The sequence below is a fragment of the Serinus canaria genome, chromosome 5 (assembly GCF_022539315.1).
Source record: "Serinus canaria isolate serCan28SL12 chromosome 5, serCan2020, whole genome shotgun sequence".
NCBI lineage: Eukaryota > Metazoa > Chordata > Aves > Passeriformes > Fringillidae > Serinus > Serinus canaria.
In genome coordinates, this window is record NC_066319.1 from 3,861,458 (window position 1) to 3,884,228 (window position 22,771).

Below are 22,771 nucleotides of genomic sequence, written 5' to 3' on the forward strand. Positions count from 1 at the left end.
ATGTGCACCATTTCAAGGAACAGGAATGTGTTGGATAAGCAGAGATGCTGTTCAGGGTTTTCCTTGTTGACACAGCTCTTCATGCACGTCACTCCAGACGGTGCTGCTGCTGCTGATGCGCTCCCAAAGGAATCCTAACCTGCTGCAGAAGCAGAGGGAGAATTGATTCCCCATTCTCCTTCCTGCACCATCCTCCCAGCCTCTATGCATGCTGGGGAGCAAGGAGTGCTGAGCTTAACCTCAACAGCAGAGTGGTGGGAAGTAGAGCTTGTAGAGTTTTCCTAGTTGCTTCCACACCAGTGGTGTCTGTCAGGGCAGATTTTCCCAAAAAGCCCACATAGCTTCTCTTGTCCTTTGCCCACTGCCCCAGGGTCTGTAGGACAATGCTGGCATAGCTCCCCTGGCTTAAGGAGGTCGAGGAAGTAAAGAAGAAAAACTGAAAGCAAGTCTTTTTTTCCCAGCTCTGCTGGTTGAAGAAATTGGTTGGTGTCTCCCTACACATCAGGGAACAAAGCTGTAACAGGAATGGTGCTGCCACAGTGAAGTCTTGAAGGAGTTTTGTGTATTATTTTACTTTTTGACATAATGTAGAGGCATAACCTAATGGCTCTTCTTCTGTGTAGTAAAGTGCTGCCTAATAAAGTTTTGGTACCCTGGCAGACAGGCTTTCTGAAAAGGAGACTTCTAGTCAGTTGGTGTCCTTTGCCATGAGCCTAAATCACATAGTTTTGAAAGGGCTTAAGCTTAGAAATGAACTTCAGGAACTCTCTATTAATTTTGTAAATTAAAAATGTAAAATTGAGCAGATTGAAGTCCAGTGCAGGTCTGACACAAGAAAGCAGTCTTTGAACAGAAACATTCTCCAGTCCAACACTGGGAAAGAAAGGAAGGTAAGGAGGAGGATTCATTTGCTATTGACCTGCAGTAGCAAAGTCATTCCCTTTCCAAATAGGATTAAACCTGTTTCATCAGCCATGACATGTGAAAAGATCATGGTTATAAATTCCATTTGCTGTAATGAATTGGAAGTGTCTGAGTTTGCAAGCAGCACTCACCGTTGATGGACAGCTACATTCCTGCAGTGTTTTAACACTAAAATTAGCTCCCACAAAGTACAAAGTACAGAAGAGGTGACAGCAGTGACAGATCTTAAAGCATTTAAAAATTGACTTTTTTGTTAGATGGGAGCTGAATAAAGCTGGAAATAAATAGTGTTTATGATCCTGTTATGTAGATAACTTGGTTCATGCTTGAGCGAGGGCGAACACGAATCTGGGAAAAATGGCATTTTTTAGGTTTCTCACCCATATTTCAACAAGAATAAATATTGTTACTGAAATGAGGAAAAAAAATCGAACTTCTCTATGGTATTGCTTGTAAGATGTGAGGAAATGGGATTGTGTTGAAGGATACTTCATTCAAATTGATCTCCATGTACATCAGCATGACTCCAGTGCAGTCCATGAAACCATATTGGTGTATGTATTTTGGAAATGGAGATAAAAGCTGCATTCTGTGGTTACTTAATCACCTTAACTCAGTCTTGCATCAGGATCATGAGACATTTGTCCTCTGATGCTTGTGGAGCTAAATGTCGTTTCCAATCCTGTTTTCACCAAGTTTTTTTGGGTTTTTTTATGCACATTTTAAGTGTGCCAAGAAAAAAAAATCTCAGTGGGTGAAAGTGGGAATTATTTGGGAATAATTTGGGTCTCCTTTTAATTGATAAGTTACCCAGCTGAAAACTGTCCAAAATTAAAGAAAAAAAAAATTGAGCTGAATAGAGGAATGAAAATATAATGGCTTCTTAAATTACCACAAGGTTAGCATGTAATTAATTTGCTAATTTTAATTACAACCCTACAAAATGTGCTGAAAAATGCTCAAAGGGGAGCAGCAGCCAGGTGCCAGCCATGATTAGCCAAGGTTACTGGCAATTACCAAGTCTCTATTAAAGGTGTTGCAGAAATTTGAGAAACCCCTTTCTAAAAACAGCCCATTTATGGAAAACCCAGCAGGGTGTTCATCGTGCTGTATCTTTCCATTGCTACAGACTTGCTGTCATTTGCCTCACTCCTTTCCAGCTAAATGTTTTATTTCAGCTGAAACGTGGCCTGCTTTTTCTGTTTGTCACACGCTGTTGCACTTGTACCGGGTGTTTATTTTGATGGCATAAAAAAAAGAGATTTAAGCAGTGTTTGTGAAGTGCTCTGAGCACCTTCACTTCCAGAGAGCTGCCAATGTCTCAGCTGGATGCTGGAATCACAATTCCTGAAGAAAATGTTTTTTTTTTTCCAAGATGTCCTGGAAACAAAATTCCTGAAGAAAATGCTTTTTCTTTCCAAGATGTCCTGGAAACACAATTCCTGAAGAAAATGCTTTTTCTTTCCAAGATGTCCTGGCACGTGCAGTTTGTAAAGCAGGAATGTGTCTGAAAGTGCCTTTTCAGTGTTCAGCCTGTTCTGCAGCACTTTAAATGCAGAGACAAATGTAATTTCTGAGTTAAAAAAGCAAACAGGAATCCCCAACACAAAAAAAAAAAAAAAAACGAACAAGGAACAAAAAAAAAATCTGCATGTTTGCTTTGCATTTTCAGCAAATCATGGTGTAAAAGAGTGTCTTGTCTGTAACAGATTACATGATGTATTATTGTTATTTTTTATGGTTGTTCTGTGAGTCATGCTTTAAGTGTCTGTTGTTTGGAGCTGTAATAAACCTTGATCCATCTATTAAAGGAAATCTTTATAAAAAAACTCCTAACCAATAAGATAAAAAAAAACCTAAAAAAACAAAAACAAAGCTACAGTATCGGTGTCAAAGGAAATTAATTTCCCGGCTGGCTTGTGTTTTTCTCCGAGGCAGATATTGATGAGTGTGCAGAGGGGATGATTGCGTGTCACAGCCATTCACGCTGTGTTAACCTCCCGGGGTGGTACCACTGTGAGTGCAGAAGCGGTTTCCATGACAATGGAAGCTATTCTCCTGCCGGGGAGTCCTGTGTGGGTAAGCAACCATCGGAGAGCCTTTCTTTTCATCCTTGTGCATGGTGTTCCCGAGGGACTGTGGAGCTGCTGAGCAGCCGAGGTGTCTGTCTGTCTGTCTGTCTGTCTGTCAGCCCAGGAGGGACATCCCAAGCCTGACCCAGGTTCTGCTCCCCTTGTCAGAGCAAAGGGCTGGGAAGGGACCTTGCAATTCAAGGTTTTAACAGAGCAACAGAAGAACCTCTCTGTGGCTTGTCTGTGTTGCTTTGGTTTGCCTGCTTTCCATCTTTCAGCATCTCCATCGTTCATTTTGTAGGATTATGCAAATACCATCAAATCCTCTGGGCCCCATGTTTGCAGAGTAAGGTCCCAAGAGCACGAACAGAGAGGGATTTTTACTGAGTGCCAAGGAGTTTGTCCATGTTTCTGTGGGAGGACAGAGGATGAGGCTCCATCAGGAGTTCCTGCTGGCTCCTGCAGTCTCTGCCCTCACTGGCTGTAGGGCTCTGGGTGCCACTGCAGCAATAAAACCAGGCTGAAGATGCTAATTCTGCCTTTCCCCTGCTTTGCAGTTTTTCTATCTTTTCAGTTGTTTGCCTTATACTTAATTTCCATGTGGTATTTTATCACCAGGAGGGGAGTTTAAAACTCTTTAGAAGGGATCCCATTTTAACTTCTGAGGTACAGATCAACTGGCTCCTAGTGTTGCTCTGCCCTTTATTTGGCATTTCAGTTACTTCTGAGTTTTGCATTAAAGTTCTTCTCCTCCTTTTGTGTTTTTTTTTTGTTTGTTTGTTTTTTAATGCTGTAAATTTAATTTATCATGTCCGTCCCTTCAAAGGGTGTTTTTTTTCTATGATTTAAAATCTATAATTTAAAAAAAAAATTAACAAAAACATATAAATTTACTTGTACAAAACAATCCCATCTTTTATGAGTTCTGGCTATTAGAAGCCCTTGGGATAAGGTAGTGTCATAATTTAAAAATGCAGAGGAATGCTAATGATTTTCAAAGCAATATTTTGTGGATTGTCCATCTAAGTTAGCTTTTTACACATTGTCCTAAGCTGGTGGGGAGCTCAATAAAATCCCAGCAGTGAACTTCTTCAGAAGGTGTCTGTGTAAAAATTGGCAAATTTTACAGCATTTCAGGATTCCCTAGATAACACAGATGTATTTCTAAATGAATTTTCAAATGTTCAAGGGTCCTCCTCTGGTTTATTTGAATGTTGTAAAATGAGTGATGAATGGAACAATGTTGAAAATACCTTTTTTTTGTGAGAAGTCAAAGCAAGATGACAGAACTTTCAGAAAGCCCTGAGGCAGCTGGGGGTACGAGGCATTTTTTGGCATTTTTGTACCCCTCCCATGGGGGGCCCCATCCCTGCCACCTCCTGTAGCTGACTTGGGAAGCACAAGATCAAGAGCCAGGCTGAGAAGACAAACACAGAGCAAGACTCTGGCTGACCCCCAGGCAGGCTCAGCTCTGGAAAGGTCAGTGCTGCTTGCCCTGAGTCACTCTTGAAGGGCTGGGGGCTGCCAAAAGGAGCCCCAGATGTTCTGGTGGAGGCTGGAGGAATAAGATTTCATGAAAACACACTGCCCTCCTTTTGACCTGCAGAGCATGCTGGAAGTCTGTGAGGTGAGGTGCTCCTCTTGGCCATATGCAAGTTGTAAAGAGAATGGGAAATTATTGGGGTTATTTTAATGAAATAGCTTCTCTGAGGAAGAGAAATAAACCAGTTTGCCTCACCAGTAGAATGAAATAAAATAATTAAAAAATTAATTGGAAGATTCTGCTAATCCATAATGGCAAATTTCAAGTCATGATGTTTATTTCAAAATAAACATGCAGCTAAGAATTGGGTGGAACAGCAGAGAGAGAGCACTGCACCTTCTGGCTAATATGTCACATTACAGAACTTGTTTGCATGGTGGAACATTTAGAGTCAGAACTGGTGTCTTTCACTCTGTTTCAGATAAAAGAGGGTTCATCTGCTCAGCAACAGTATTTTTTCCTGGTGTACTGTATATTGAATTTGTGAACATGAGGGTGGTATGAGCCATAGTCTTTCAGTGTGTTTTGAAACATTTCTTCTTCCTCCCTGAAGGATAAACTTGGAGAACAATAAATAGGCTAAAAACATAAGAAATGAGATTAAACCCTTTCCTACCAAATAATAACAATAAATATTACACAGAGTTTATCACCAGACAGTGGGAGGGAGAGCTCATCTCTGAGAATTGCCCAAAGCCCAGGCAGCCAGTTGCTTTTGTTGGATCCATTTCTGTCCATTTGGTTAACCCCTTTTCCCTCCCTTCTGTGTAGGTGTTATGGAGCTGAGTCATTGCTTGCACTGTCTCTGCAGTGCTTGCAAAACATTAGGAAAAATAGCATCTATTTGGGAAGTGTGATACCTCAGTGCTTCTAACAGCTAAATTCTCATAGGCAAAGGGAAAAAACAGGAAAGTTTGTCACCTGGTGAGGGACAATTGAGAAAATCAGCAGAGAAGGTCATAATATTGCACCAGAGCTTTGATGATAAGGATGTGTGGCTTAGCCAGGCCCCTTCAAGACTGGGAAAATTCTGTTATTGCTCAAAATATCAACCAAAGACAGCTTTTATCAGGGATGTCAGCTTCCTATAGCGAGGGTGAGTGGACTCAAATGAAGAGAATGTAATTTCATTTCCCACAGGAGTGTTTTTGGGAGCCCCTGGTCCTTTACAATGTGTTATTAAGAAAACTGCTTGCAGACAAAAAGACAATTGCTGTAAGAAGCTGCTACCAAAGTTTGCCTGGCAATTAAAACCTGTAGGCTACAGCTGCTGTGTTGTTTGGTTGGGTTTGGTTTTTTTTTAATTTTGTAATAGGAGCCTGGCTGCAATCTGAAGTAAAGGAACAATAAAACTTCATGGAGAATGATGAGCTGTCTTGTGATACAGTATTTGTGACTCTCTACCCAAAGCAAATTAGACTTTTCAATCTCCATCTCTAAGTGAGATGCTTCCAGTCTGTAGAGTGCTGTTCACACCCTGGAGTGCAGATTTACTGATTCTCTTTTTTTTCATAATGATTTGTGTTTCTTGGTCCCTACTCTGGGATTTGCACTCACAGAAGGAACAACCACCAAGGCAGCAGTGCCTGCCAGGTTTTGGTTGTTTTTTTTTCTTTAGGAACCACTACAAATTTTGTAGGGGAGTTTAACATGCATGCTTCTCCCACCAAATGCCCACAGGATTCACCATTTATTTCAGCCTGAAAGGTAGAACCTCACTGCAGGATTAGAGTTGCTGCTTTGGGGAGGTGAGAGCTGGGAAAAGGGAGGACTGAAGAGCTCATGAAAGAAAACCCCACAGGTGTTGTTCCCCCACAAGAGCTGGGTGCAGCAGTGCTGGCAGGTCAGATCTGGGTGCACTTTAAATCTGTTCCTGAAGGTTTCCTGTATTCCATGGTGTGCTGCAGGGGTGCCTCTTACCTAGATTAGAAACTAAAAGCAAAGGAGATTAGATTTTATTTTTCTCCCCTTTCTATTTCACACAAATAGGAGAAGACCCATCCTTCAAAACTCTTCCCGTGTGCCTGAGAATTGCTTTCCTATCTGTTGGTAAGGAAGTGCTCTGTAGGCAGAAAAAAAGGTTTGCAGGTGGTACAGAGTATCCAAGACCAAGCAGAACTTGCCATTTCACAGCTTTCTTCTGTTCTGCTCATTGAATTAAAGCTCACAGTGTCAGAGTTGGTGTCAGTTGATTTTAGCCTGTAAAATAAAGGTTGTCTTACTTACTTTCCATCTAGTAAATTCTAATTTTTTATAATCTGACAGAAAATTGTGTTACATATCTTCGAGGTAATTGTGTTTAGTCATTTCTATGTTTTTAGAAAGCTTTAGTAAATTCTTTATTCAGAATCTAATTTATTATGCACTGTTCTTTAATAGACCATTATGTCTCTATAGAATTAAAGTGCTATCATAAAATATTTTCTAGCTAAAAATGAATCCCTTTGGTGATATTTTTTTCCGAGGACAACCCCCAATAACTTTGATTCAAAAAGAAGGCAAAACAATCATTAAGTGACAAGTTGTCTGTGAAAAATGATTTGTCAAAACAGAGTTTAGTTAACTTGTACACACATTGGTTTGGGAGCCCAGCTTACATTTTTCACGTTAACAATGTAGTGTAATGGTTTAATGTACCATAACAGTTAAAATTAGCACATTAGCAGGGTTCTTTCTTCTGCAACAGCTTATCAGGATGATACAGAGCACCACACTGCATGGCTTGCTTGCCCACATTTATTAAGGTGCTGTGGAAAAGGCTTACAATTAAAACCTGGATAGCCTTGAAAAGTAAGAAATGAAGTAGCCAGGGATTGATTTAAAATTTCAGTGCAAGCCAGTTAATGAACTTGTGTTGATGTGTACAGTCATGCTTGTCTTCTGCCTGATTCAAATGCAGTGGCCGTGGGACCTCTCATAAGATCTGAGGCAAATTAGTTCTCATTACAGCCAAAAAAAGGATGGAAAAGGAAATTGCATCTCAGGGGATTGTTTGCTTCCATTTTGATTCTGTTTTCTTTGAGCTATCCATGTACCTTGAGAGTGTATTGGACATGAGCACCTCTTGGGTGGTTTCCTTCTCCTTCTTTTTTCCCCCACAAAATGTGACTGGCTGCTAAAATGTGTATGGCCAGGTACTTGTGGCTGTGCATTTGTTTACAGAAGCACTGCCTGGAGAGTTTGAAGAGTGAAGATGTTGATCAGTTGTGTGAGGGTCTGGGCAGCAATCCCTTTGCTGCTGCTGTGTTGTTGATGGAAAATTGCATAAAGCTTTGCAGTACAAGCAAATTTCTGCTCAGTATGGGTGTTTCCACTATATCCTCACTTCTCCTTGAGAAGGAACTGTCTGGAGAGGGTAAGGAAAGCTCTGCCACTTTAATTTGGGTTAATTAATAGTTTTTGCCACAGAGAATATCAGTATCATGAATAAAATTGCAAAATCCTGTTTCAAGCATGAAAATCAGATTATTTCCATAGGTTGACAGGATACATGAAAGAATTAATCCCTCTAAACATAAATAGAGATGTTTTGGTCTTGTCCTTTACATATAGGGAAAGAATAAGGAGTCTCCTTGCTATTTCCAGTGTTCTTCAAAGTTGCTTGATTTATAAATTGAAATTTTATCTCCTTCCTACTTTGTGCTGGTATTATTGGAAATGAGATCTGTGTGCAGTTTTGCCTTGTCCATCTTTAAATGTTCCAGTTTTGGGCCTGGGAACAGGTGTGGGAAAGCAAATGAAACCCAGCGGGACTTTCAGTGGAGAATTTCAGCTAAGCAAGGGTTTGAACACTACAAAAATAAAGTAAATGCAAAAGTCTCATCACAGTTTTCACCTTCACTAAATTCTTGTTTTGGACAACTGAACTAGGCTAACTTTTCAACACCTAAGTTGAAAAAGTTTTTCACTGATAGATGATTTCACCAAGGTACCTCAGACTCAGCATCTTCAATTCAGCCTGATGGAAATCATTTAAGAATTCTTTGTGGAATCAAAGTAAATGCTGAAGAATACCCTAAGAATAACCATTGATTCCAGTTGTTACAGAGAAATTTCTCACCAAATACAAGTACTTTCTTTCATGCTTTGCATGGCCATCTGCCTGCTGATCTCACCCTGATATGGCCATTTGATCTTCCTTAAAATAAAATGCTTTCTGCACCTAACTGAGAGCTAACAACGTGGGAGCATTTGGCTGGGCTCTTCTTCCTTCCCCATGCCCTCAGGCTGAAGGGGTGACAGGGACAAAAACATGTTATGCTTGTACCTTTTTTCCCTCAAGTTACGAGGAACATTGTCTGTCTGTTCCGACTTTAGGAAATGCAATCAACCACAGCAAAAAGAAACTGCCAAAGGGATATTCTCAAAAAGTTAGTTCTGTTCAAAGTTCTGCTGAAAATGAGTGCAGTGTCCAAACCTTTTACATCTGACTCATGATTAAACTTTTAAATAATAAATGCCATAACAAGAATAATAAACTATTATTTATGAATTTATGTTAGTGCTTGATTCTTCATCAAGAATCACCCATTTGCCAGTTTGGGCTGCTTTTCATGGGGAAATCCTTTTTATGTGTGCTAAATGGAGACCAGCAGCAGAGGTACATAAATGGGGTTCTTCCCTTCTGCATGCACATGAGAGGTTAGGTTGGCTTTGTTTGAACAGGTCTGTACTACTGAAAACATGAATAATGTTAGTTTCCATAATTGCTAACATCTGGCTTTCCATAAATCTGTTAAATTACGTGGAAACAGAATTAGATTTCAGTGTCATAAGTAAAGCAATTAAATGCAACTCTGTAGGCAATATGGCTTTATCTTCATCTTTTAGTTCTGAGCTGTGAAATCTCCCCTTCTAATCTGCACTGTTATTCTACCACATTTTATACAGATTATAGTCAAGGAGCTCTTAATGGGGCAGGGAAGACAGTGTTGATGATGCTGGTTGAAACCACCAGAATACTTCATTTATACCTTTGTTTTCAACAAAAACCACAAGTCAAAGCCCATTGAAAGGAAAAAGGGATGTCTTTGAGAATGTTTTAAGTTTTACAGTAGCTGCTTGGATATAATTCATTGGATCCCAGTTCATTTATGTCAGTCTTCATGCTTTTTGCTTCCTGCAGTACTCTGGCCCTTGTTAAACCATGAACTACAAGTTTTAATTTCTCTTAGTGTTGCATCTTTTTCACCACCAGTAGTGAATATTTCAAGTACTCAGTTATGGCTAAGTTGTGCACTAGAGCAACAATGTTCTTTTTTGGCAATTAAGGCTTTCAGGACAGCAAAATGCCCCGTTTTTAGGCAAGTCTGAGTGAGGAGCAGTTGAATCATGCTCTCAGGCCACTGGGACCTTTTGTGCAAAGGACTGGCCCACAGGTTAGACCAGGAGTCAAGCTCTGGGAAGGCAGTGAATAAATTACCTCCAGCTTCCCTCTGGATCTGTGAGCACAACAAGGAAAAGTCATTTTCTGGCAGCCCAAAGCTTTGACTCGATTGTGCATTGATTTTCACATTTCATCAAAATCCAGGGGCGTGAGCCCATTTCTACTTGTTCCTGGAGTATTTGTGAGTAGAAATCAGGAATTGTACTACCCACCCCAGACTGAATTTAGGGATATGATTGCTGTAAAGAGTTTCCTTCAGCAGAATGAGAGAATTCTTAGTCTTTTTAAGATAGGACATTTTGAGGTGATGAATCATGAAACTGTGGCACTTGTCCTCAAAGGCCACTGAACATCACATCCTACCTAAATTAGATTTTAGGTAACTTTTGTTTGTAAGTTCTTTTGACTTTGTTGGTTTAGAAGTTAAAAATACTGTTGAGTAATACTGAACAGTTAACATTTCACCCTAGCAATGAGGTAATTTCAAATTATAAGTATGGTGGTTCTTCCTTGTAATTTCTGAATTTATCTAGTGCTATTCTGGAACTATCATGGCAGAAACCATCACATACTTCTAAAGGATTTTATTTTCCACCCTTCCTTCCACTGTTGGTTGCAGTTTTCATTGCTCATGTTGGAACAAAAGAGACCCACCAGTTTACTGGTATTTCATCTGAACAATTTGTCGATATTTTGTTTAAGAAAAGTCCAAAGTTATTGTCTGAAAGAATCACCCATTTTTAGCAATGTGCTTAAAAATCTAATAGCTTTCTTTGCAAGAAAAAGAACACTGCATGAACTCCCTAGATAAATTCATATTGCATAATTATATTTTACCCTCCAAGAGCAAATTTATTGGGATACTGTAATTCACTTTTCTCTGGTGTATAATCATTTTCTCTTGTCACCTATTCTTTGTGTCATTGCTAAATCATACTGCATAGCTTTAAGACATATTTTTTTGTGTGTACAAGGTGCCTCCAAGTTTTTTTTTTTTTCCTTTTTTTTTCCCAATTCACTTACACCTTCCAGCAATGGGAAAAGGATGCAACTGACTGCTTCTAGTGTGGGGAATGTTGCTTGTGCTAGGAAATTATAAAGAATAATGCACTTCTGTTTTGATGTCAAACCCAGAACACAGAGTGGTCTAGATAACAGAAAGTCACTCTGCTTGTTAGTTTCTAGTCACTGGGAAATGAGTAAGGTTCAAGTCTGTCACTGAGAGATGGTTTCACCAAGGTACCTCAGACTCAGCATTTACAGTTCAGCCTGATGGAGATCATTTCAGAGTTCTTTGTGGAATCAAAGTAAATGCTGAAGAATAATAACCTAAAACCCATCAGTGTTTGAAGTCTACCAAGTAAATTTGGAAGGAATATGTATAAAAAGGATGGAAGGAATATGTACAAAAAGGAATATATATATGTAAAAAGCAATGCACCCTCATCCACCAACAAGAATAAGCAATAATTACCTAATTCAGAAATAAAAGTTACCCCGTGAAAAATGTGCCCAAATCTTTTATAAATCATGGAAAATGTGCCCAAAGCTTTTATAAATCATGAAGAATGTGCCCAAAGCTTTTATAAATCTGCTGTTTTGCAGACATCGATGAGTGTGCCTTAAAGATCCACACCTGTTGGAATGACTCAGCCTGTGTGAACCTGCCAGGAGGGTTTGACTGCCTGTGTCCCTCTGGGCCATCTTGCACTGGAGACTGTCCCCACGAAGGTGGCTTCAAGAGGAACGGGCAGGTGTGGACGCTGAGGGAGGACAGATGCTCCGTGTGCTCCTGCAAGGTGAGAGCAGCTGCCCTGGGCTCCAGGAGCCTTTCATCCCCTGGGCTCATGGCAGGAACCCAATATTGCAGTGCTGCTGCTGCTGCTGGTGGCAGAAATATTAGCCTAAGCAGAAGGTAACTGTGCTGTGGACACTGAGGCTGGGATGGGGATGTTCTTCTGGGAAGGCTTTTATTTCCTTGATTTGCAAAATCACACATTAACTGAATGAGCTTTTGCCATGTCACCCTGGGCCAGAGCATTTCAGAGTGTGCCTTAGAGAGGGTCCTGCATTACCCTTTAACAGTGTGCAGGTTCCAGCATGATTCCTGGAAATGCTGAGAACTGATTTGAATTTCTCTTCCATATGAATATGCATCTCTCAGCACTGGAGCCAGCCCACTTCCTCTTGGCTGTGTTTCCCTATGCTTGGAATACATTTGATTTAACTGGGTGAGAAGAGAGGTGGGAGCATGAGTCAAAGGTCAGAAGACCCAGCAGCAGGCACTTAATTTCCTCCAAGTGAAGAGGGGTGAAGGCCAGCTTTTTCCTTGGCTGTGTTGGCAGGTCTCCCCCTTGAGCAGTGCAGCTCTCTCTGCTTGTTTGGAGAAGCCAGGTCTGGTACCAGTGGGGGTACCTTAAAGAGTTATCATTTAGATCAGGGTGGGAGTTTTTGTTGTTGGTTTGGTTTTCTTTCCCTCCTGACATTACTTTTTGAAAATTTTTTCTTCATATGGTAACCAAGTTAGAAGAACAACTGGCTCTGCTTTCTTGATTTTCACAAGTTAACAGAGGAATACTCTCTTTGACATCAGAAGAATTTTAGAAACACCCTAATCTGAGAAGCGGTTGGTCTTTCATGGTCACTTTGACCTGATTTGTTCATAGTGTGGGTAAATCTGTCCAAAGGCTCAGCAGAGCACTATAGGCCCATCCATGAGTTCAGGTAAAACCAGTTTTTGTGAGAAGCTGAGGATGGAGTTTGGGAATTGGCCTATCACTCTCCAAATCTCAGTGCTTGGGAGCCAGAGAAGCAGAGGGGAGCAGAGGGAAGGAGGTGTTTTGAAGCTGCAAGAAGCTGAGAGCCCCATCCTTTCTGTTTTGCAGTGGTGTAGCAGAAGGGAAAATTAAGACTTCAGAGTGAATGCAACCTAAAAAGTAGACTGCTTGTTTGGGCTCAGTAGGGAATATGTTCTTGTGAGTTGCTCTATTTTTTACTTCAAGTAGCCTCGAGCTCCCTAAAACTCCTCCTTTCAGAAACTGAAGTATACAACTTTACTGAATATACATCAAGCTTTTATGGTAATCTTGGGGAGCTGGCAAGCTTATGAAAGGATTTCCAGTCAGTAGACTTAGCAGTTTAATATATGTGAAGACATCTGGTCTGCCTTTGCAGAATTATAACCATTAGTATTGACATTTTAGATTGCTTGCAATTGGTGTTATTTACCATTTCTCATTGCATGTATATCTTATGTAGAATGCTCTTACTGGTATATGAAAACACAGAAATTATTAACCAGTGCATAGTTTAAACTGAGCCTTACACTGCTGTTATGACTCTTACTATGTGTCTTCCTTACTTCACTTTTTCCCTCTGTGAATTAACATTTGCATTTAATTTCATTCCAGTAGCTGCCTGTTTCAAGAGCAAATTCTTGTCTGCAGATTAAGGAAGACAGGAAGAGCTCCTTGTATATCACATCTCAGGCAGAATGGAAAGTCTTCACTCAGTGTTTAATGAAATCCGTTTTTATCCATCCTGATACATCCATTACACCAGGCTACCCAAACCTCTCCCTTCCTTGCAGTTGCATGGAAAAACTGCCCCTGCTTGGTCTTTTGCAGCCTGCTCAGTTTGCAGTGAGGAAAAGAGCAGAATGTAACCAAACCATTCCTTATACTCCTTGCTCAAACTTTGCAATGATCCTACTTGTTTTATCCAGAAAAATGGCTTTTGTTTTGCTGTAATTACTCTGGCAAAGGACAGGTGGAAATATTCTGTGCATTGGCTGAAACACATAGCTACCATCTTTAAAATATTTTAAATTGCAATCTGGTACCAAGGAAATACATTAACCTTGCTTAATGAACTTCAAAGCTATTTGTGAAGCAGAATACTATAGAAGAGAGGAAATTATATTGCTTCATTTATATAATGGAGCAAAGTGTCATTACTGAAGCACGGGCCATTTCAGTGTTTCACTGGACCCAGTGTCTTCAAACCACTCATGTTCATCGAAATGTACATAAAGTTTACAAAATCATAAATTCTGAGAGTTAAAAAATAAAGTTTATCTCTCAAACTAAAGATAAGTTAGTTTGAGACTTACTTTGTTCCTTTAGTACATTTGACATGTCTTGTATAGGCATCTTTCTGCACTACTGTGGATTTAATAGACCATCACATTTAAGGCTGGAATTTGGAGTGGGAAGCTCTTGTGCTGCCATGAAAAAAGCAAAGCCTGGCTGTGCAGTCTGGGCTTTTGAGTCTGTCTCTGCTCAAGGCAGCTCTCCCTTGACTGTATTGAAAAGGCCTGGGAGATACACACAGCCCTGGGAGCAGGGGGATCTGCCCAGCTGATGTGTGTTCCTCAGGCTGAGAACCATTTGGTGGTGTGGTTTTTGCAGGGCCTGATTTCTTTCCAAGCTGGCTTTGAGGCTCTGTGAAAACTTGGACCAGCCTTAACAGCTCTTCTCTTCTGTGTCAGTTTTTCCTTTGATAAAAAAGGAAAAACTGACAGTTTTATGAGCATACCTCTGATGCTTCTGAAGAATGTAGAACTGATTCAGTGAGTAAGGTGGGAAGGAAGAGGTAGTAATAAGAGTAATATGTTATTACTCACCTGAAGAAATGAAGGTTTTCTACATCTATTTCTCAATTCTCTATGTATTTCTCAGGGCTACTGCTGAACTGCAAAGATGCACATGAGATGGAGTAGCTTCTGAGGCTTTGTGCCACTGCAGTGTAGGGATAAAAATGGTTTTTGAAATGTACAGAGCTAATGAGGTTGTACACAAAACACAGGTGCTTAGAGACTTAACAGAGTAGTGTATTATGAGTACCAAAAGTTCTCTGGCAAAATCATCAGGTTTTTTCAGTGTTCTGAAATATGGAGAGCAAAGGCAACATAGAACATGCTCGGGGAAACACAGGATTACCAGCAGTGTCACCAGTTGAAAGGGGAATTTTGAAAATTTATCTTGGAAGCTTAGAAACTGAATTGCATTAAAGCAGGTGGGCTGTTGTTAGCCATTATTAATCAGCACAGAAGAGGAGAGAGACTGCCATGGTCAAGGTTCCCTGGATTCCTGTCACAGCCCTGCCTGGTGCTGGTCATCCTGGCAGAACTGCTGGGCTAAGCTGGTTTTTGGTGTGCAGCTGGAGCTGGCCAAACACATGGCTAAGGAAATGGGCTCCTGGCATTCTTCCTTGTGATTTACTCAGATTGCTGAGAAAGGACATAAAGATTGTTTATCCCTCCTCCCACAGCAATCTAGCCACTGGGACAGAATGCTTATCTTGGTTTGATACACCCCTGACCAAAGCTTGCAGAGTAAGATATGCCCTGCAGTTGCAAAAGTGGTTCAGCCCCTTGTTAACCTGGCACGTTTTTCTACTTCCTCCTAATTTTGTGTTGTCTTCAGCTTTGCTTGTTAGGCATAAGCAATAATGATAATTATTTTTACAATAGCAAGGAATATTCTGATCCATTCAAAACTCTGATGAAATGCAGCAGTGATGCTGAACTGACATGGCATTGTGGTGCCCTGATGCTGATTTTGTACATGCTGCATGGTGGACAAGACTGGCTTTGCTTTAAAACAGGAACCCAGCCCTGGTTCCTCTACATCAGATCAGATCAGTCACCCCCCATGCTGCAAGGTGAGCAGCCTGGTCTAGTGGAAGGTGTCTCTGCCCATGGCAGGGAGGTTGGAACAAGGTGAGCACTAGTGTCCCTTCCAACTCAAACCATTCTGTGATCCTCTGCTGTGCCTGTGGCTCTTTGGCTGCCTGTGGAAAACACATCCTGTTCTTATTAGAAATAAGTTTTTTTCAAGGATCAGAGGAGATAAATTCCATTGCATTGAAAGGTGTTCCTATATTTGGTAGCAATGAGATTTTCTTCCTTGCATAAGATAATAGACTCAAGTTCCCATGAGACCAGGAAAAACTGCAATGAAATGAATGGAGTTGCTTTAGGAATTGGATAGTTGTGAGTCAAAGCAGAATGTAGCTTTATCCAAGCCCTCTGTAATACATTCACTGAATTATAATGAATGATAAGCTCTTTTATCCTTAAGCTAGTGTAGTGTAGGTCCAGATGTGGGACAGATACAGAGGTCAGAATCAAGAACAATTAGTGCTGCTGTGATTGTGCTATATTTTAGTTAAAGGGATTACCTTTATTCAAGTTATTTTCCTCACAGTGGTACCTTCAGTCAAAATAGTGCTAAATAAATATTATATGTATTAGAGTGGCAACTGGTTGAAGAGTTTGTTGGTGTAAGCAATAAGATATGAAATTGCTTCACTGTATTTCGCTGAGATACTGACTGCTTTTAAATTCAGTTGGCTGGAGACAGGAAAACAGGGTTGTCAGATTCAGACAGAATTGGATCCATGCACTGACAGAACCTGGGATAGTACAGGTATTTGTTGTACTATGACAGGCAGGATCCCCTGTTGGGATCCCCAGGACGAGGTGAGAGATGAGAATTGTCTCCAAGTTCTCAGAAGACTGATTTATTATTATATTACAGTTATATTATATTACATTATTATGTTATGTTATGTTATGTTATGTTATTATAGTATAGTACATTATATTATAGTATATTATAGTATAGTATAGTACATTATATTATAGTATATTATATTATATTATAGTATAGTATAGGAGATTATATACTAAAACTATACTAAAGAAAGAGAAAGGAGACATCAGAAGATGATAGATGATAATAAAAGAATGATAATAAAAACCCATGACTGACCAGAGAGTCTGACACAGCTGGACTGGGATTGGTCATTAATTAAAACAATTCACATGGAACCAATCAAAGCTGCACCTGTTGGTGAGCAACCCCCAGACCCATTCCAAGCAATCAGATAATTATTGTTTACATTTCTTTTCCGAGGCTTCTAAGGAGAAAAATCCCGGCGAAGGGATTTTTCAAAAAATACCATGGTGACATCCCACTCCTTGTGGGCATGGAAGGCACTAAGAAATTTCCATTTCCCGATAAGCCCAAGCTGTGCCCTTCCCTGGGCTGCTGCCTGGCTGATGGCAGGGCAATGTGTGCTGGCAGGACGGGAGGATTTTCTGCCGGAGGACAGCCTGTGACTGCGGGAGCCCCAGCGCCGACCTCTTCTGCTGCCCGGAGTGCGACACGCGTGTCACCAGCCAGTGCCTGGACCAGAGCGGGCACCGGCTCTACCGCAGCGGGGACAACTGGACCTACAGCTGCCAGCACTGCCGCTGCCTGGTACGAGCAAAGCGGGCTGGGGAGCAGAAAGGGCAGGGAGGATTGTGGCTTTCAGCTGAGCACACCTGGAGGCAGGCTCCTGGCTCGCTCTTTGCTCTTCCACTTTATCATCACCGGCTGCTTTTCAGGCTGGCGGTGATGATAAAGTGCTGAGAGAGCCCCAGAGAGCTGAAATCTACAGCATCAGTTTTTGCCTTGCTGCTGAATAAGCAGGTGTAATGAGTAAAATTTCCAAGCTTTTGTCAAGCTCTCAACCTTGACACTAAGTTAATTTTAGCATTAGTCTGCTTTTGAGAACTTTTATAAGGTTGTCTGATACTAAATGACTTCTTCAAACCTTTTATGCCTGTGATGGAGTTGGTTGGAGAAGTTTCAGTTTTTAATTACATCTGCTGGGCCTGTCTTGTCAAAAAGAATACGAAATTTATTTATTTGTTTGTTTGTTTGTTTGTTTGAATTCTGCAAATCTGGAAATATAGAGTGCCAGTGCCAGTGTATAAATCGGAAAAAAAATTAACCGAATAAGGATAAAGAAGACTGATATTGCTAGAAAAACATACAGAATAACTATCATTTGTTTTCTCATTAGACACTACAGATTATTCCCTTAAAGCTTTAGGTTTTCCATAGCTATGCTAATTAGCCCATCAATGAAGTTCATTAAAATTATCAGTTTTCCATTTATAGCTGTCTGTATAACACAGTCTTTATATATTTTACTAATCAAGAGGTGTCTGAGAGTCAGGAAGGAAATTACATTCAAAGCTAACTTACTGTCATGAGCTAATTATCCATAATGCACAGAGTAAGTATTGAGGTTGTGGCTTGCAGTTCCTTGCCTAATTTTATGATTGGGATAACATCCAAAGCTGTAAGACAGTGATGCCCTAAATCAGTGTTGTATGTAAGGTCCTGTGCAGTGTGTGATGTTCTCAGCATCTGAAGTGTTTACAGAGCAGTAGAGGGCAAGTTATTGAAGAACTTTCCAAGTTAAATTTAGACACAAAAACAAATACAGTGCAGAAGTGACCTGATGTTTTTGTCTTCTCCATGCCTCTGCCTGCTAAACTGTTTCAGTTTTTTTTCAAACAAAAATAATAATAAAATGAAAAATAAATAAATTATGGAATAAAATGAGTCAGGGGAACACAAATGGTGTTGCTCTAATGATTCCTTTAGGAGCTGACAATAAAGCTGATATTGGCAGTTGCTGCTAAAATCAATGTTCAGTGCTTCTCCGACATACTAACCTACATCTATCTGCAGTGTTAATTTTCAATTTAAATGCTTGCTGTGATCCTGCAGGGATGTTTATGTGACCAGGAGTAGGAAGAGTACATGAGTCTACAAGGCAATCACAGCAAAAATTATAGTTTGTAGAAAATATGAGTACCCAGTATTTAACCCTGCCTTCAGAAGCCCCAAAGAGCTCAAGCTCTCCTGCTACAATGATGAGTGTTGTTTAGTCAGAAATCAACCAAATGATAATCTGCTACATTTAGGAAACTTCAGCTCAGTGTTCAACATGTATTTTTGTGGGATCAACCAAACTGAGGTCTGAACCATTCATTTTTGGCAATTTTGGCAAAACTATGCTTTCAAAAGGGTAAAAAAGTTTCATAAATGGCAAGCACAATGACACTTGCTTCAATATTTATAGGAAGGAGAGGTGGATTGTTGGCCTCTTCAGTGCCCGACCCTGAGCTGCGAGTACACGGCCATCTCAGAAGGAGAGTGCTGTCCCCACTGTGTCAGTGACCCCTGTCTGGCTGACAACATCACCTATGACATCAGGAAAACCTGTCCAGATGGCTATGGAATCACAAGGCTCAGTGGTGCTGTATGGACAATGGTGGGATCTCCTTGTACAACCTGCAAATGCAAGGTACGATGGGCCAGGTGGAACAGTCATGGAATGCACCTGATAAATTTGGGGTCCTTTTCTTCCCCTGGGGGCTCACATTAAGATCTTGGGGAAGTAAATGAGACCTGAGGGCCAAGAGAAAACCCATGTGGTTTTCTGTCTGGCAGAGTAGAAGCAAAACAATTCTCTCCTTGTTGAAAATGTTGAGCACAGATACGTTACTCTCCTAGCGCAACTTTCAGACATTCTCTTGAAGTGCCCTTCAGGCATTCTCAGTATGAGTCAAGAGTAACATTTCAGTAATTACCTAGTGTGGATGTTCATGAAAATGTGTATCACAGAGCTGGTAAGCTGAAGCAAAAACAGTGCTATAAAAGTTTCACCAGAGCTCAAGTTAAAAGGCATTGCAGCTCTGAGATAAAGGCCCTCCCACAGTAGTGATGGGAAGGGAATGTCACAGTTTCTATCCCCTGAGCTCATCAAGATGTATTTAATCCAATGGCTCTCATGCAGGAGAGCAGTCTATTTCCCTTGCTTTGTGCAGTGATGACCCCACTGTGCTAATATCAGAATTATGAAAATGTTGGTTTGGGTTATATAAAATGTTCTTCTGTTCACTCTAGGAGAGAAAGCTATTGCCCCAGGGCTTTAAATTATTGAAGGTAGCATTTCAGCTATTCTTTTGAGGGTTTTTTCCTGTAGATTTGTGAGGGATTAAAAAAAAAAGAAAAATAAAAAAAAAGCTCATTTGGGCTTTTAGTGGTTGCTGTAGTTTTTTGTTAAATAAGATAGCTTTATAAATGACTATGTTAGAAAAAGCTACTTAACAATGGATTAAATTCCAAAGCTGTATGGTGTTTATGTTGCCCTCATCCCCTCCATATCTGCCATGAACCTAGAACCTGACCTGTCTTTAATTTCAGACAAGCAGAAAGCTTCCCTGTGTGGATCACATCAAAATTCTCTCCGTTAACTTCTTGCATGAGAGAAAAACCCAGTCATCTGTTGCCATTGCTGAGCTGCATTTTATTATGGGCACCACATCCAGGTTTCAAGTTCCTGGGGCAGTTCAGGCCAATTCAGTGCTATTTGGCAAGGCTGGCCTCCTCCAAGAGCCACTGCTGGGAGCAATGCCAACACCCTGGGTGCTGGGGGCAGGTGTTTTTAGGAGGTAGATGTGTCAGGGATGCTCCTGTGTCTGCATGCCAGCAGCCCTTTGCTCCCTGTGACCTGCTGTGCTTGTTTGTCCGTGCAGAATGGGAATGTCTGCTGCTCGGTGGATTTAGAATGTCTCAACAATAACTGACCTGGGCAGCCTGGACTGTGCCAGGGGAGGAAAACTGCTGGAGTTACCACCTGAAGGAAGCCTGTGCATTGGCATTTTATACACCAGACAATTACCAAAGTCTCCAAAGGAGGAAGATGTTTGGGAGTTGCCTTTGGGAGCTGTCACTATGCTCATCCCTGCTGGCCTTGTCGGGTGACTTCCAGTACAGCGCAGAGAAATCAATGGTTGCTACAAGTTTTCAGTGTTGTAAATTACACACCTTTCCTGTCAAGAAATTTGCAAATATGTTTCAGTTATTTCATGGGTAAACTAATGCTGTATTTTTTGTTTTAAGTTGTGTATTGACAACATTGATAGAATTCAGCTCTTCTTCTTTTGAATCTAGATTTTACAAATACGACAGCCTGTTGTGATTTTGTCCCATGATATCACATACTTGGTTCCAAGGTCCCTGTTAGATGTATTTATGAAAATATGTATGTATGTACAGTCAGATTGCATAATACTTATATTTCACAGCTGTCCAACATTTTAAAGCATTCAAAGGTATGGACAGAATGAAAGTACTCAAAATAAGTCTGTCTTAAAGTATAAAATTAAATGCCATGAACTGAATGAAATGGCAGAATAAGCACTTTCTTCTTCAAACGTGCAGAGCAGCAACAAGACTTCTACAGTGAGAAATGGAACTAAAACCCCATCCCACTGCCAGTTCAACACATGTTCAAGAAGGAATCACCAGTCACTATCAGCATTGTGTTGAGTACAATTCCTCTGCTAAAACAGTCAGAGACCCTTCAGATGATATAGTTTAAGTTGAGTAGGTTAGAATTTGCTTGCATTTGCAACATCATTGATGAGTTCAGAACTTTTCCTCTTTTGTGTTTACAGTAATAATGATGTCTGTCATCCTCAGCCACTGCTGCCATAGTGACACAAAGTGCAAGAGCACCTGTTCCAGCAACAGGAGACCTTAATGCTTGGTAACTTCCATACCCAACAGCTCAGAAACAGATTTTATCTTTTCATCTTTTATGACATTCAAAAATACTTAAATTTACTGTGTTGTTGAGGACCTAAGTTTAGACAGGAATTTAAATCAAGACTCTCAGCCCTACATGGGGGTTAGAGCTTAGATTCTCTTCAGCTAATGGCTGGTTTTTTTTCAAGAGGCTAGAAAGTTTGTGGCATTAGAACAAGAATATTTTCTGTGGGGATGCATCTGCAGCTTCAATGTCACATTTTTAATGTGCTGTTGTGTTTTGTTCTGATCATTTGTGTAGTGTTTTTTTTTTTCTTTTTGTTTATTTAATTAAACACACTGAATATATGGAAAAGATTGCAGAAATAACTATAGTGGCTACAGTTTGGAAAGTCTACATTTGTGAGTTTTTCATAGTTTCATCAAGAAAATGTGAAACTGATCAATAAGAAAGAAGTGTGACTTTACAGTGAGAATATTAGTTGTTAAATGAAATACAATTATAAGAGGACAGTGGCAAAGAATATAAAAATTACTTCCAGTCATTCAGATAACTTTATTCCAATTTTTTAACCAGGTTTTGTTTTGGTTAACAGCTTTGTGTGGTAAAGTTGAATTTATTTTCTTAAAAGGCCCCATCCTTTTCAGCTAATAATGTATTGCCTCTATTTGCATTGCCCTGATGATTGTATAATAAGGGAAAGAGTTGTGTTTTATATGATACTCAAAGGATGTTTGTAAATCATAATGTCAGCTCATTTTGTAAATCCCATTGTAAAACCCAATGGTAATTCAGTTGGATAAGATACCCAGTGGGCTGAGATATGAAGGGGAATGATTTAAAATCTGTGGGCATCTAAATAAACTCCTATGTACAGATTGCTTTCCCTTAGTTTTATTAGCAGGATTTTAAAACACTGATCAATGTCCTTTCCAGCCTGAGCTCATGATGCTGCAAAAAAGGAGACAAAGTGTTTGCCCAGAGGTGTAGCATCAGAGTGGTAAGAAATATGTCATTTATACTCAGGCAGAATCATATATTCCAGTCTGTCATATTGAATTTCTGAAGCTCTGTAAATGCATTAAAGACTCTGAAAATCATTCTTTTCCCTTGTAGTAGTGAAGCCCTTTCCCAGCATGTTTCTGGAGCTCCAGATCTTGTTAGGATCATATTTAACAGGACCACCACAGTTCACACTTTTCCACTGCAGACCAATTTTCTCCCAGAGCTCAAATGCAAATTAATTCAGTAATAAAACCCTTTCAGAGCATTTTAGACGTGTCATTATCTCCAGAGTGATGCAGCTTGAATTGTTTACACAAAGTCAAAATATTGACACAGACCTGTTTATGTTGCATTTTAAGCAGTTGCCCTGACTGTGATGAGCTTTCCCTCATGAAGTAATTTGATCACTAGTCACATCCCATGTACCTTCAGAGTACT

General features: G+C 40.3%; 1 protein-coding gene across 1 annotated transcript in view; it reads left to right on the forward strand.

The window, feature by feature from the left end:
• NELL1 (neural EGFL like 1) overlaps window positions 1-22,155 on the forward strand; it is a 299,917-nt gene extending 277,762 nt beyond the window's left edge. Inside the window, exons 16-20 of the mRNA XM_050975915.1 lie at window positions 2,863-3,003; window positions 11,531-11,724; window positions 17,017-17,193; window positions 18,854-19,078; window positions 20,313-22,155. Of these exons, the coding sequence (XP_050831872.1) occupies window positions 2,863-3,003; window positions 11,531-11,724; window positions 17,017-17,193; window positions 18,854-19,078; window positions 20,313-20,363 (788 nt within the window). The 3' untranslated portion in view covers window positions 20,364-22,155. The remainder of the gene's footprint in view (window positions 1-2,862; window positions 3,004-11,530; window positions 11,725-17,016; window positions 17,194-18,853; window positions 19,079-20,312) is intronic.
• The last annotated feature ends 616 nt before the right edge of the window (window positions 22,156-22,771 follow it).